The 16,526-nt window shown below is 41.8% G+C and overlaps 1 protein-coding gene across 4 annotated transcripts in view; it reads left to right on the forward strand.

The window, feature by feature from the left end:
- Calx (sodium/calcium exchanger 3) overlaps nt 1-16,526 on the forward strand; it is a 119,324-nt gene that overhangs the window by 32,534 nt on the left and 70,264 nt on the right. For all 4 annotated transcript variants that reach the window (XM_076378318.1, XM_076378320.1, XM_076378319.1 and 1 more), the window contains exon 3: nt 2,880-2,971. In XM_076378318.1, the coding sequence (XP_076234433.1) occupies nt 2,880-2,971 (92 nt within the window). The remainder of the gene's footprint in view (nt 1-2,879; nt 2,972-16,526) is intronic.

Consider the following 16,526-nt stretch of genomic DNA (forward strand, 5'->3'; position numbering starts at 1 on the left):
GCTTTAAGCGTTTGTGCCCAAATATTGACACATGGAAGTGGGGACTGTTGATTCATAGGGAACAGAAAGGGCTTGATATTGTTTCTATGGAAGGACATTACAATGGAAAAAGAAATTAGGATTACCATGAAAATAAGATGAATTGAAACTTAATCTTGTCCTCCAAAAGAAGCTGGATTTGGGGATCAGAGTGAAATTTTTGAAAGAGAGGTGCTAAGCTAAGTGCAGGAATGAGAGCAGAGAAGTGTGGCTTAGCATTCCAAAATGTGTGAGCACAGTTTTAGAAGCGAACTCAGCAGACTAAAATAAGAAAAATTTGTCATATAAACTACATCTTTTGAAACACCTTGTATCTGGGTATAGGCGAGGCGCTTTTTCATTTTTGTGGGGTTTAGAAATCCACATATGTCTCAGAAGATTAGCAGGTTCCAAAGATCCACATGTGGTCTCAGGTGGGATCTGGCAAGCTCCAAGAATCCATATGTAGTGTTTTAAACGAGAATCTAAGCAGCAGGCGTTAGGACCCACTTGGCATCGGGTTCCTTTTCCTACGAGAGACGAACTAGGTCCCCAAGGGTGAGATGTCTATAGTCTCTTCTCTTGAAATCCAGCCCAGAATAAAATTCCTTACGGTCAGAAAATCAAATGAAGACACCTGGACCCTCTCTGGATGCAGGAATCTGATTTCATTTTAGCTGAGTGCTAATTCATTCTTCCCCGATTATTCAACGATGGTAGCTGCTAGACCCTATTTCCTGTCCAGTTAGAAAATGATCGAAGTTCTAGAGGCGTCTTAAGACCTTCAAGTTGGAACTACACTCAATTTTTAAGAGGGATCTTTCTCCCAGATATGACGATAAACGACTTGCTCTTCCTCCAACAACGACCAAGATCGCGAAATTCTGTTCCTCGCTAGCGCGACGTCGATAATCTTTGAAGCGGCTCTGAACCAAAGCGACTTGGCTGCTCACAGCCAGTCAACCTCGACTCACGGCAAGTGTCAATCCTTTACTCTTGTCCACGAGACAATGGTGAGCGTGCACAGGAACGAACCGTGGATATCGATCGGTGCAGTATACTTTGTCGCCGCGAACTGTCCGCACACTACGAGTCAGCCGGTTATCGCCGCGGCGTGGCTTCAAGTCTAAGGTCAGAGCTATTTCAGGAAGACTTTGCCTTCGAACAGCCACGGAAATCGAATGAGAAACACGACAAACGCGACTCTTTCAGTGGCTTTCTTTGCGATGGCGTTTGGCCTTTTGAGAAATTGGAAAAGTAGTACATGGGGGAGAGAAAGCAGGGTTGGTGGTACAGAGGGTTGAGATTTATATTTCTGGTGATGTAACTAGAGACGACGAATTATTTTGTGATAGGGAATATAAAGTATTGCTTTGAAATCATTTTCTGCGAGACTAATTAATTTTTATTTCGCAAGAGATGAGAGTTCAAGAAAATATGGACAGTAACGAGTTTAAAACGAGAAAATATTGTAATTATAGACTACATTCATTATAAATCCAAAGATAAGCGTCATTTAATATTTTAATGCCAATATTATTGCTCTCTGACGAATGTCAAGCATTTGTCGATTACAAATATGAAATAATATCGATGATGATATATGCCGGTAGATATGAAAATTCATTCGCGCAACTTTCAATCAACCCCCATGTCTGCAAGCGATTGCGATCGCGTAATGTGCACGTTGAACGACCGGCAGGCTTTTGCCAAATTAGACATTCGAATTTGAATTTCAAATCGATTCAGAGTAGCTGCCAAACCAATTTAGCGAACCATCTGGCTCTGACAACGTCAAATCCTATCGACGCGAATTCTAAGCGGCTTGGTTGCATCCGTTGCTACTTATAAACAGCTCGACACGTGAGTGTGATGTGTTGCGCGCGTTTTCTTGCGATGCATGTTTATTCAATGACGATCGAAGAGAGGGTAGATACAGATACACTTGGAAATTAGGGAGAAATAGACTGTAATGATGTAGAAATTAAAGGGTGAGACTTGAGATTTGATTTGAGTTATCTAGTGTTATAGATATTGTTACACAGAAAAAATTAATGTGGAGATTTTTTACAATTTTTTTGGAATTTCATTTCTATTTATGAGAAATTAAGTATAGCTGTAGTATTTCTTTACGATTTTCAAGATTCTAAAAGAGAGGGAAAAGATTTCAATTTAAAATAGAGATATACCTAGTTTACTTTAAGTATCAGGAATTAATTTGTGTACCTAATATGTTCTGTTATACAAGAATCGATTCTCTTATGAATAATGCAAGTAACCATGGCAAGTAACCCCGAGCTTAGAGAGCCCGATTACATAGCAATCTTTACGACGATCGTAATGTGTAGAATTTCCACGTCGTTAATTTCACGGGATTATCGAAAGTCAGATCACTATCATTAATTAAATTATTTTGTAGGAAAGCTCAACAACTGGCAGGTACCTATACCTTTCACGAGATTAAATACACCGAACTGTAAAGAAAAAATGATTTAGGCTATAATAGCACACAATTCGTGCAAGATATCGCAAATTAAATCGCCACTTAATTTTCACCTCGTCTACAAACAATAGAGCTAATTTAGGGCTCGAAGTTGTGCTTGAGAAACTTGGAGACTTCGAAGAGAAAGAGTCCCTTCCACCAAGACGCACGAAATTTCACGGAATATTAGCAGAGAAGAGGATTAGGGTATCGCGAGACAGCGTTGACCTTTAGGGGTGCAAAGTTCACGTCGGGACTACGACCACGAAACTTCGACTACAATTTTCCTTGGATCTGTTAGTTAGTTTGTCGAGTCAATTACTTAAAGGATTCGATTAGGAACCAACAGTGAATCTCGGTTTCTTTTTCTGTGTTTCAGAAAGGTAATCAACCTGGAGATAATCGAGGAAGACTCGTACGAAAAGGATGCGCTGTTCTACGTCGAGCTGGGCGAACCGCAGCTGCAAGGAGGTGAGCATTGAGTTTCCCAATTCCTGTAACTCGCTAGACGAACGGGAAATTCTTATCGACGTTTTCCCGATCTCTCTGACTAAAACTTCGCGTCGATTTCTGGTTCTGCGAAGAGAAATCACGGTTGATGGAATCAACTCTTTTCATGAACACAAAAGTCTCTATTCCCTTCGGTAATTTTATAGAAGGTAGAATGACGTGAGTCAATTCTCACAAATTTGAGTTTGTGCTTTAATAGAAATCTAGTTAAAGAAACTCTTCTGTTCGTAAAGTTCGAGTACAATTATGTGAAATTCAGGGTGTTCGACGACAGGTGTCAGAAATTTTAAAGGGTGGTTTCGTATGGTAAAATATGATTAAAATGAAGATAAAGGAAATTCCGTTTCAGAGTTATTCATTGTTATAAAAACTTTTGAAATCCATGTGAAATGTGTCTGACTTTTGATTTATTCTACTGACGTCCTGTAGTAGTTAAATCACACAGAGAGAAATCAGTAGAATAAGTCCAAAGTCAGACATAGAAAATTCAGTAGAACAAGCCCCGAGCCAGATACTGACAATTAAGGGGAATAAGCCTCGAGTCAGACACAAGTATTTTCACAACAATGAATAGCTTAGAAATGAATTTCAATCTCAAACACAATTTCATCTACCTTCATTTTCGCCCCATTTTACGTTACAGAATCACTCTTTAAAATTTCTAACAGCTGTCGTCTCACACCCTCCACACTAAGTTTGTCTTACAATCACAGGAATGCCAATATAGCAGTGATTTCTTTTCCACTACCACAGAAATCGAAAAAAAGTAAAGAAACTACTTAAGTCGGTAATACAAGATTTCCAGCGTTATCCGATTTCGATCAAGCCAGCCCTATTCCGCGATCGAAGGAAACTCTTTTCTCGAAACGAGAAAACGATGTCTTCTCCTCTCCGTAGACGGAAAAAAAGAGTCTTACAGCGCGCGTCTTCTTTTCGAAACGCCGAGGCTTCGAACGGATAAGCGAGTTTAATTTTCCGCCGACGGTGGTTCGAGGCTCTTGGATCCCTTTTTAATAGGTCGCGGCGGTAGCCCCGCGAAGGTCGAGAAATAACCGAAAGATCGAAGCATAACGAGATTTAAATAACGCTACGTGGCGCGTGTAATCGCGCCGAGGGTGTGTAGAAAAGGGGAAATGAAAGCAGTCGCGAACACGGCGAAGGCTGACCCAGAAATGTGTTCAAACCTGACGAGATCCTTTTTAATTGAACGCGCCCGTGTCCGTTTTATTTCAGTCTCGGGCAAGGGTGAATTCTCCCTGATCAAAGGAGGCAAAGGTGTACAAACTCGCGCCTCCCCCGCGGCTCCCATTTTTTTCAGGACAGTCGAGGGGTCGGTCTTTAATTTTCGACCTTCCAGTCGACGAAACGATTAATGGAACGTTTTCATCCGATAATTTCCATGATCAAAAGAAGCCCTGGGGAAACTGGAAGGATGCAATGTGTCTATCTCTTCTCTTGTAAACAAGCCTGTTATGACGTAACGCGTTTCGCCCAGTTTCGGCCTCTGATCAAGCGAGTGCATCAGCCGCCGTTTCGATCACCCTCTGAACGACTCCTCGAACAACCCTCGTAACTTATAGGGAAGGGATGCACGGTAGGGTGGAACGAAATATAGAGGCAGAATTTTGGTTATTGTATATGATCTCCAATAGTGGAGGAAAAGTGGCGAATTTATGAATTAAATTGCCTTTGTCGAGAGGGGTAGTTCCACAAAATTACTATGGAAAATGAAAGTTACTTTATTTGAGCTTCAGCAAGGATAGAACTTTCTTGACTACCTAATTTTGTAGAAAAAGATTTCAAACTTTATCAGACTTAATTTCCAAGAGTGTGGCAAGTTTTTTTACTACGGGAAAAAGGTCACACAAGAGGGGTTTTTTCGTTCCACCTGAGTAAGTTGAGCAGAGGGGAGGTTGGGCACTAGAATGGGGCGGTTCCTTGGGTAAAAAGTAATCGACAGGGGATGATAAGTGTTTCTCGTTCAAGCTGTTGTTCTCGAGGGCGTTGATTTGCAAAGTACGCCGAGTGCGCATGCACTCGATGAAAATACTGCGTGGGTGGAGGAAAACTAGGGCCGTAAACTTCGTTCTGTTTACATAACGTTTGCATAACCTCGTCGGCGAGGCTGAAGAAAATCTCGAGAGAGGCTGAAGTTCGTGCCTTTAATTAGTTCGGGAATCTTTGAACGCCTTTCTCGTTTTTATAAAGAACGCAATTGATTCAATTAATTAGCTGGCTATTTAACAAACAGTCCCACTCAAATTTCTATTATATGGACAGGGATTTTAACTTTAAATAAAATTGCTTTTGATTCATTTTATAATAATTTCTTTATATTAATTTTATATTTTATATTAATTTCTGTATTCATAATCGGAACTAAACGAAAAGAAATTCTTGAACGAGAAAAGTTTATTGCAAACCCTCGATGTACTTTTACTCACGGAACTTTCTCTTCTCGTTCTTCGACTTCTGGTTATAGTATTGGGTATCGGTCTGACCATAGGCAATCCACTTTCACTTGCGCTCCTGTTTCCCTTCGCCGATATTTCTCGTTTCCTGTTATAGGTCAATCCGATCATTTCGTCCCTCTCGAAATCACTTCCCTATTTTTTTTATTGTTTCGTCAGCCTTGGCACAGATTCTCCTAGATGTACAGCGTGTTTCAGAATTGGCGATCCAAGTGGAAAAGCGGTGATTTTACGTGGAAAAAGGCAAGTCGAAAATAGGGAGAAAAATTCTTTGACTGTCTGACCACTGACTGACTCTATCTACTGAAACGAGAAATGCGTAAAATTGTACCAACTCCAGGGCACTTGTGATGATCTCAAATTAAAATTCAATTGTCTCGGAAATAAAACAGAACCGAAAAATTATGTTTCACATTTTTTCTTTTGAATCTAGAGTTACGAGAGCTTTCCACTTGTACCTATTCTGAAGCAGCCTATAGAAATTCACAAATCGACTCGATCGAAGCCCCGAGTCCACTAATTGCCCGAATCTCGACCTTAATGACTGTGACGATAGAAGAGCTCTTTATTCGCTATCGAAGTCGCTTCCAAACGATCGAAGAAAGATCGGCGGAAAATTAGGGTAATCGCGTACCAATAACTCGTGAGCATCTCGAACGAAGCTTCCTCCTCAAAATTCAATCCTGAACGCGACTCGATCTCGTCCCTCTGACGTCTAGGGGCCAATAGATCCCGCTACAGATTTCCCCTGGATGAATTTAACACCGATACATTTATTGGATGACATTTGGATCGCTTTCACGGGAGAGCCATAAATTACCGAGGCAGTGGGACGAGTGATTATCGATCGCGGAAGAAAAATGGGGAAACGAGGCTGGTCAACGCGACCGATTCTTCCGTAAATTAGATTTATCGCCAACATGAAGAAATAAACGCGCAAGGCCGCCTGGTTTAACGATGCTCCTTCCCACCTATTCGTGTGGTTCGAACGAGGACTGATATTAATTACTCCATTGCTTCACGCGTTTCACGCGACTGGATTCGACTGACGTAAGTTTTCTGATCAAACAGATACCCCTTCTCGATTTAGGCCCGATGCACACGAGCGATATTTTCACGCGCGATCTCGTTACGATCATTTGTCTTCGTTGTTTGCAATTGGGAGAAGAAAGGAAAGTATATGATCGCAACGAAATCGTGCGTCAAAATATCTCTCGTATGCATTAGCCCTTATTTAGCGCCAGCGTTGTTTGCACTCCTAACACTCGTGATAAACGACTATAGCTTGGCTACCAGTAGGCGTTGTTGGCAGGTAAGGCTGTGGTTACAGGGGATTCGTTTTCTAACGAACTGATATTCTGACGAATATGCTTGAACTTGTCTCGTTTGTATAAATAGTTTGGACATATTCGTCAGAATATCAGTCCCTGAAAAACTGCATCCACTGTAAGTGCAGCCTAAATCGAATTCGTAATGCCAGACGTTGGAGTCGTTCTACCCTGGAGAGCTGTTGCTTTGTACATAACGCTGTAATGTAATTCGATTTGAAGGTGCACGTTGCCAAGAGGTGGATTAACACTCTGGCAGTGAGAGGTAGGGTAGAAGAAACGAGGCTCGATTTAATTAAGAGTCTTAGAAATAGTAGTAGAAATGAAAGATTCAAGGTTAAATTGAGGAGAAAAATGAATTAGATGTGCTTGCAAGGTGCTTTATAATATGTAAAAAAGGGACTTAAAAACTGTAAATAGTAGAATATAGTGGAATACAGTGAGCATAGAGTACCACGAGATTAGATCTCTATTTAAGTCTTACTCAATGTTCTATTGTACTCTTATCATTACCACTCTGAATCTATGCAATGCTGAATAATAAAAAAACCATTCATCAATAATAACTCATGAAATTAAATGAAGTTCTAATATTTGAACATTCTGTGTTCTCCACTAAACCGATTTCTACATTTCTCCCAACATACTGTATTTAATATTCAAGTATGTAGTCAAAATATGAAAACCCATAAAATCCCAGCATAAAAGTATGACTCAGAAGCGCAGAAAAAGCACAGTCAGCCAGCAAAAAAGTTAATCTTACATTTACCTAGCCATGGCATCCGCTCTGTCACGGTTTCGCAGATGCCAGAAGAAGATCGCCATTCGATCCCGTTTCTGGATCCGTTTTCCTGCGGGCGACGCTGCCGCCGGCCAGGATTTGCATATTACGAGGTCTCGTAACGCTTACGCTGTGCTCATGCATATGCATTAGCATATATTTTCCCCGTGTATAATCTCGTGTCCTTTTATGCCGTTCAGCCAGCCTAGCCCGCCCGTTTCGACAACGTATTTATTCCTGACCGACCAACCGTGTGTTGCCTCAGACGAGGATCCCTTTCTGTTCAAGATACTGTCTCTTTGACTTCTTTAGTAGTCTTTGCACGGACTGAGATCCTTTGAGAGAAGGAGTCGAGGGCTTATATCGGGTTACGGTGGAGCTAAGGCCCTGATCCCACGCACAGAAACCTGAGACTGTGTATGATTCGCGGGGATTGGAGGGTGAAGATTTTTTGGTGGAATTTGGGGAAAGAAATTCGTGAGATTTGAGAAACAAATGATAGCACGAGGGGAGATAATAACCCTCCATTGGTGGGATGTTAATATTATGGTATAGTACAAGGGTGGTCAAACCTTATTTTAGGTAAAAAAATTCACGATCTTCGAGCTGCTGTAATTTTGGGGGAAAAAATCGCACAGCAGTGAGCCTGGGCTTATTTTAAAAGGTAGAGTCTCTATTTTCTTGTCCCTGAGTTGGATTTCCCCGAAGATCATTTTCTACTCTGCCGCGAGCGAAAAAAGACGAGATGGTTCTCCCCTGAATTTTTTCAAACTTTAAACTAATCTCCAGAACTTGATAAATTTTTTTCGCGATTCGTTCTGCAGTAGATTTCAAGCTCGAAGCCCCCCCTGTCCAACGAGACCTTAACGAGTGATCTAGGATTTTTTTTCGCCGAGTTATGGCAGTTTAAGTGAAAAGAGTGACTCTAGCACCCGAATAGCGCAATGATTGAGAGGTCGAAAAAATTGTCGATTTTTGAGCTGCTGTAACTTTGCGAAAAAAAATCGTAGGGCATCGAGCCTGGACTCATTTTAAAGGAGAAAGCCCCTACTTTTGCACCTCTAAGTTGGATTTGTCCGAAAAAAATTCTCCCCTCCATGACACGTTGAGAAAGAGAGGGTGGTTTTTCTCCAAATGTTTTCCAACTTCAGATAAGTCTCAGGAACTCGATAAATTTTTTTCGAGACTTTCCTGCAGGGAAAATTAAAGCAGAAACCCTCCCCTTTCGAACGAGACCTTAGCGAGCGATCTGCGATTTTTTTTTGCCGAGTTACGACAATTTGAGTGCAAAGTGTGATTCCTGCACCAGAAGATCGCAATGATCCAGGGATCGAAAAAATCGTCAATCTTCGAGCTGCTGTAACTTTGCGAAAAAAAATCGTAGGGCAGCGAGCCTGGGCTCATTTTAAAGGGGAAAGCTTCTACTTTATAACCCTTGAACAGAATTTTCTCAGAAAAATTTTTGTACTCGGCTGCAGGCCGAGAAAGAGAAGGTAGTGTCTCATCAAATATTTTCCAAATTCGTACGACTTTATGAGGCTTCTAATTCCTAGTGCTTTTTATTTTACAATCACTATAACTCACATAAAATTTACCCACTAAATTCAACCATATTCCGAGAGATATCAAAGACATCAGACAGTTATCGTTCGAAATCGATTCCCCTTTACGATCGCCTCGAACTGCGACGAGACTGGCAGACTAATTAATTGGTTAATTAGTCGACGCTTGGTCTGAGAGTCCAGACCGGAGGTCGATTAAGAATTCGCCGGAAGAGAGAATTTGGGAAGGTGCCTAATGGTCCGCGAACGGTTTCCGTGCCTCGATTAGGTCAATGATAATAAAATCCTTCAATTCCAGAGGATATCTTGATGAACTAATCTCCAAGAATTTCTGCTAGGAAATTCCAGCAAAACGTTCTACTATTATTCCTGGCTACTTATGACGAGGCCTTTCGAAGTCCCTCGAAAACTTCTACGTGGCAGAAGGCTTCCTGTGCGACACGTGATCCGCGAAATTCGATTTGTTTTCAGTAGATGCTGGCAGCCGCTGGCAGTCGCTGGCAGCCGCTGGCTCGCCACGGTAATCGTGTTTGCCAATGGCCGTTCAGTTACCGGTTTGTCTGCATTCGTATCGTTCGCTTACTTTTGGAAGTTGCCAGGACCTCTAGAAAGAGTTTCCCGAGCTTCTTCGGAAGTTTGGCCACGGTCGCTGAACTTTGACCTCCGATCGCTGCGGAGTGCAGACAAATTTCAGTATTCGCAAGCTAGAGTACTTCAGGAGTAGAATATTTTAAAAAATGGAAGACTAAAAGAATTTAATTTATGATGCATGTCACACCATTCGAATACTAACTCTTTCGTGGCCAGTAAGACATAGATATCTTACCTACTTTTTCTCTGCTACTGCATCTAAAGTAATGCTGGAAGTCTAGTTAACGTAAAAAGAAATACACTAAAAGATGTTAGAAAAATGATTTGCTAACGAGAGGGTTAGGAATAATCAAATAATAATATTAGAATTTAGAGTACTCAGCTGTTTGGAATTTCCTCATAACACTTGCTTACTGATAGAACATCAGAACACAGAATGATTCGAGTAGCCCCAGCGTCACAGTGAATTGCGGTGACAAGCAGTAGGAGGGGTTGCAGGCTGAGAGCCAACGAGTTGACGAATGCAGAGGGTGTGTGTTTAGCAACCAGGGAGAACTGCGAGAACTAGGTGCATGGGATAATGTCTTTGTTGTTCTAGAGAACACGTGGCTCCACTTGGCGGATCAATCTTCTCGCATTTGAAGTAGACGCTCAAGACTGAAGCGGTCCCAAATGAAATTTATCTTACCAGGGTTTCAAAATTCTCCTACGCGACTCTCTACCTCGAGCCATTCGTCAAACAAAGTTACTGCGCTAGACGTGTAGCACTAGTGGAGAAGAAAGCCCCATGGGAATAATGTCTTGAAGAAATATCATTTTGGTCAAGTTTATTAAGCAAATGAGAGGAACACAAATAAGTTTCAATTGAATACACATTTGCAGGAACTTCTCTCATCCCTTTTCTGTGTTGAATCCACTAGGGAAGTTCGATTAATTAAGTTACATCCTGCACACTTTGCGAACATGGGAAAATTTGCAGGGATAAAAATAACCTTCCCTTTCTCAGACTGGAGTCGAATATACAAATTTTTTTGAGAAAATTTAATTCAGGAGTGAAAAACTAGAGACTTTTCCCTTTAAAATGAGACCATGCTCATCTTCCTGCGATTTTTTTTCACGGAGTTACAGCAGCTCAAAGATTGGCCACTTTTTCAGGTTCTGGATCACCGCGTGATTTCGGGGCCTGCCGCCCACTTTCTGCTCAGAGCGCGATAACTTGGCTAAAAAAAATCACAGATGGTTCGCTAAGGTCTCGTTCGAAAGAGGAGGGTTCCATCTTTAATTTCCCCTGCAGAGAAGTCGCAAAAAAATTGATCAAGCTCCTGAGAGTCATCTAAAGTTGGAAAACATCTCGGGAAAAACCACGCTCTCTTTCTCGGCGTGTCGAGGAGTGGAGAATTTTTTTCAAACAAATTCAATTCAGGGGTGTAAAAGTAGAGGCTCTTTCCTTTAAAATGAGACCAGGCTCACCTTCCTGCGATTTTTTTTCACGGAGTTACAGCAGCTCAAAGATTGGCCACTTTTTTAGGTTCTGGATCACCGCGTGATTTCGGGGCCTGCCGCCCACTTTCTACTCAGAGTGCGATAACTTGGCCAAAAAAAATCGCAGTTCGTTCGCTAAGGTCTCGTACGAAAGGGGAGGGTTCCATCTTTAATTTCCCCTGAAGAGAAGTCGCAAAAAAAATTGATTAAGCTCCTGAGAGTCATCTAAAGTTGGAAAACATCCCGGGAAAACCCACGCTCTCTTTCTCGGCGTGTCGAGGAGTGGAGAATTTTTTTCAAACAAATTCAATTCAGGAGTATAAAAGTAGAGGCTCTTCCCTTTAAAATGAGTCCAGGCTCACTGCTGTGCGATTTTTTTTCATCAACTGACAGCAGCTCAAATATCGGCAATTTTCGGTCAAAAATTGGCGATCTTTTAATTACACTGCGAAATGTATAAAAATCAATACTCACACACGTATACATATAAAACACTATATCAATAGAGAATATTACCTTTAAGTATTTCTGGTAAAAGAAACATGACTTCTGTCACGACAGGATTCAGCCACTCGCAACACACTATCGCCAGACTATTTCAATCGCGACCAGCTACTAGATCGCGTGCTCTCACGATAACAGACACTCGACTCAGACATCGACCCTAAACTTGAACTTCAGATAACAGAGAGAGACGATCTACCTAAACGCTTCACGTTTCCTCGATGATCCATCGTTTCCACGATTTGTCTACATCTCTATCGAGCGATTACGTCGCGAGCGCGTCACCGATCGAGAGAGCGTCTGACAGGGCCGCGTGGGAAGATAAGAGGAAGAACGAAGTTCTCGCGTTAGCGGGCTAGATAACGCGAGGTTCTCGCGGCGAGAATCAGCGACGATAACAACGCCGGTAATTGACCGCCCCTGGCGACGACGCGCTCGTTAGAGTTAATTAACTCTCGTGTGGGATGATTGGCGACTTTGTGCTCTTCAAGCGCGCTTCTGGCGAGAGCCGCGTGTTTTCCGAGTGGAATTTCTCTTTACCAGAAACAGGATTTACTGGAGGCACAGTGGATCTGAAATACTTCCCTGTTTGGAGGGTTAAATATTTGCTAGAGACGAAATCGTGGCTGCAAATTCGTTATGAGGACGAAAGAGAACCTGCTGAGTGTTTGTGTGGGTATATAGACAGCGCGATTAACGATAGCGGGTAATTTCACGTTGACTGAAGAATGAGGAGATTCTTCTTGGAGAATCTACTCTTCTGTGGTCATAGAGAGTTGGAAATAAAGCGCTTTCTCGATGAGAACTCTGTGGATGAGACAGATTACTTCAGAAGCCTTGGAGAATAATTATTCTAGTCTCTAATGTGTTCAGAGGAAAAAATTGCCTCGGTGGCTTTTTGGGGGAAGAAAGAGTTAATATTACAGTAGTTTTATTTCAATACTACTTTAAGAATATTAATGTTATTTTAAATTGAAGGAGGTTGGCTGGGAATTGAATGTGAAAGCTGAAATTGGGACACATAAAAGGAGAAGCAGACCACAGCACATCTCAGGATCGGGATGAATTAATATTCTGAACCATAACACGAAATCTTAATACACTCTACCTCTATACATATTTTAAATTTAAAGTCTTTCTCGCCTTTATGCAATTTTCAAGTATCAACTTCTATATACCGCTTGAAAATCAAGATTATCTCAAATACCCAAACCAGTCTTAATTCCCTAGATTACTCTTAATTTCCCTACCCAAAATATAAGAAAAATTGTATTTTCAAGGAATGGTGAAAATCCCTTAAGAGGATTACAACTACTGTCACTACTATATAACATCTAATTGATAAGAAATGATCATGCTCCCTTTTAATAAATTTCATTAATCTGAAGCTTAACAAAATCACATAAAACCAATTCTACATCGTTCTACCAACACTCCACTCGCCCTGGAGGGCGATATACCTTTTCGTCGATTCCCCCTCGCAGGAACAGCCAAAGCTGACTGCTTCCAAGCTAACTAGTGGTCAGGGGCGTCGCAACGTCCGCATTCCTCGCCGCGGACGCAATCATCGGCGCGAGATAAAGGCGTCGCCAGCACGGAAGGGCAATTACGGTAAAGGTCAGCGATGATACGAGAAACGAGGCCGGCTATCGCGTGAGTGGGCACGTGCCAGCGGCGATAAGCGCGCGATAAGAGCTGGTCACGGGTCCTCGAGTGCTACGATAAACGTTCATTCACTGAGACTCTTCATCTGACGCTGAATGAGCATCGGAGAAGAATCGTTACTGATAGGGTGATGAACTGAGATGGAGAGAGCATAACAAGATCGCTGATGACTATGTAGTGTCGAAGAAAGAGCTGTGAGATACTTGTTTCCCGTGAGAGGTGCGATAGAGAATTGAGTGATGGCTCTGATGAACTCTGACCCTTGTAGAAGAGTGTCATTTTAACACTATGTATTCAAGACACTGATTGAAGGTAGTTTAAACTGTAAACTGCATATCGTAGATCATAGATTGTGCAAAATATTTGATATATCAGACACTAAAAGTGTTAACTAATATTTTGAAGAGACATGTGTACTATAAGTCACTACAGAAGTCGCTACGAGAGGTGAGAGAATAAAAAATAAGTCTGTTAATAAACCCCAAGATTCGCGTGTCATTCACGATAGCGAAGCAGGGACGTAAATATCCGTGACTTCTGTGTTAAGTTCACGGATTGTTGCGTGGCGTTTGATTTCTCTAATTGGGTCACGATATCTGTGACCCCAGGATACGAGAGTGTAATTAGTCACGTCAGAGATAAACAGTCTAATTGATGGCACTTTTGAGTGGGGTTCCTGCTTGAACTCATTATCGTATGTGAGCGATAAAAAAGATTGCAAGAAAGAATCGCCGTTTCTGCTCCCCTCGGTTATGTCTCCTTCTCGCGTGATATCTAGATACGCCAAGCAAGCTTGTAAACACGTTTAACTAATTGAGAGTCAGTTTGCTTACGTAGATCACTCTGTTTTACGATATCCCATCTGGCTCACGTCTTGGCTCGCTTGCAGTCGTACTGATAGGAATCTGTTCGATAACATTCTCTCTTTAAGAGCTCGTAACTACAAGACAGTGTATTACGTAAACACTAAACAGTGGTGTTTCTCATTAACCCCTTATATCCTGAATGATGTTCATTTTACTTGTCAACACTATTTTCAGTTTTAGGACTGAAATATTTAAAAATAAAAATGGACTACTACAATATCACAGAAATGGACCTCAGAAATGTGTGTCCACTAAAAAAACCATCAACAATAAGCCACACGAGTCTATAACGAAATACAGAAAGCATTACATCTACTGTACATTTTTCTCGCATTTCCTGGACTGCCACATTCCTCAAGATTTACCCTAATCGAACATTGAATCACGACAGAAAAATCATTCCCTGAAATTCGGATAGAGCTTGATTAGGTTCAAGGAACAAAGCAGGAAATATTTGGCAGAAGCGAGACGCCGCTAAAAGGAAATATAATAAAATCGTGTTTATTGCAGAAATCGAGCACATCGCTTCCAGTCGGTGCTTCAATTCGCGAAATGCCCTTTCTCATCAGGGTCGCGCGTAAACGTGCTCATTCAGGGGTTTTCCTCGCGTGGGCGTGAATTATTCGCGACAACTCGTGCGTAGCGTAAACTGGTCGGGGCGAAGAAACGCTGGTTGCTTATTAATAGCTGTAGTTCATCGCGTTAATAGATACGCCGAGATCGGTGACGACTCGCGAGCACTCCCCCGAGTACGTCGATATTAATACCATGGGGTGACATAACTCATCGCTGCGTCCCACGCGAGATTTTGTAGGGAGACTCTCTTCGGGGGTCGTAGGTCGAGACAAGGTATTAATAAAATCGAGAGTGCATGGAACGCGAACAGCTAGGCAACCTCTCTTTCTATGTGTACACACCGTGTCTGACAAATATGGAAGTCGAAATATGAGATTCTGAGGAAATAATATGAGAGTCAGAGAATCCGAAGGTATTTTCCATTTGGGGTTTAAATGCTTTTTATCTCTGTGCGTGAGATATGAAAGAAGCGAGAGTTAACGTGGACACAGGCTTCTTATGGAAAAATGAAAAATGTAGAAGACAAATGTATAAGTATTTGAAAATAGGTGAAAGAAATTTTTAAGAGATAATTGTATGTACCACGATAACACAGAAATGAAGAATTTCAGGCTTCTTTTCTGAGTTATTAATTGTGGAGAATATATCTGACTCGACTTATTCTACTGAATTTTTGTACTGGTACTGCTGCGTCTGATTCAATGCCCACTGGCAGTAGAATAAGACCCAAGTCAGACTGACTTGCTCAGATGTATCTCCAATATTTAGTACCTCGAAAATAAAGTTCCACATGAAATTACATTATTTTTGTCTTATTTTGACATACAGAATTATCCCACCAAATTTCTGACATCTGTGTAAACACTCTATACAGTAATGGCCAATAACATGGAAGAATACTCTGAGAACATAGTTTCAGATAAAGAATATAAATCAGACTTTTAATGCTCAATAACATGGACAGTTACTACTTGTATAAAGCTACAACCGAAAACACTGATAATACTAAAGTTACGTAATTTTTACCATACTACTATAATACATGACGAACATCCTATACAGCGAATGCAATCCTACCATACAAAACATTTCTCTCTTTAAGTAGAGATACAATACACTACACCAACATTTGAATAAAAACCTTGTCCTCCTCGAACACGATTTTTCCACTCTTTTTTCCACAGAACCAATTCATTCCCACACATAAAAGCCTCAAAGAATCCCTGCGTGCAGAGTAACCCATCCAACACAGCGCTACGTACGCCTCTCGACTAGGCTCAGGAGGACAGAGGTTCAGAAAGCGAGGGAAGAGGAGAGCAGATCTGCGGGAACCAAGCTCGGAGCAGCTCGAGGCAGACAGAGATCGCAGTTTCCCCTTTTTCTCTTCCCTTTCCGCTTTCAAGGGGATCCATTAATCCGTGCCGCCCATTTGCCTGGCTGTTTAAAATGCCGAGCGCTCCTCTTCGCTCAATGTCGCGGCCTTGGCGCGCTAGCATCGGCCCACTATCGAATCCTTGCTTCGGGATAGCGTCGCGAGGACACGAGGGCCTTCGAAAAAGTGGAGCGACGGAAGAACGGAAGGACGAGTGTCTGGCCGCAATAATTGCCGAGGGAGCCGCGTTCCACGGACCGAGGGGACTCAGTTTCGTTTCGAGACTCGACATTTTCCCTTTGTCCTCTCCTTCTCTCT

The sequence above is a fragment of the Calliopsis andreniformis genome, chromosome 5 (assembly GCF_051401765.1).
Source record: "Calliopsis andreniformis isolate RMS-2024a chromosome 5, iyCalAndr_principal, whole genome shotgun sequence".
Classification (NCBI taxonomy): Eukaryota; Metazoa; Arthropoda; class Insecta; order Hymenoptera; family Andrenidae; genus Calliopsis; species Calliopsis andreniformis.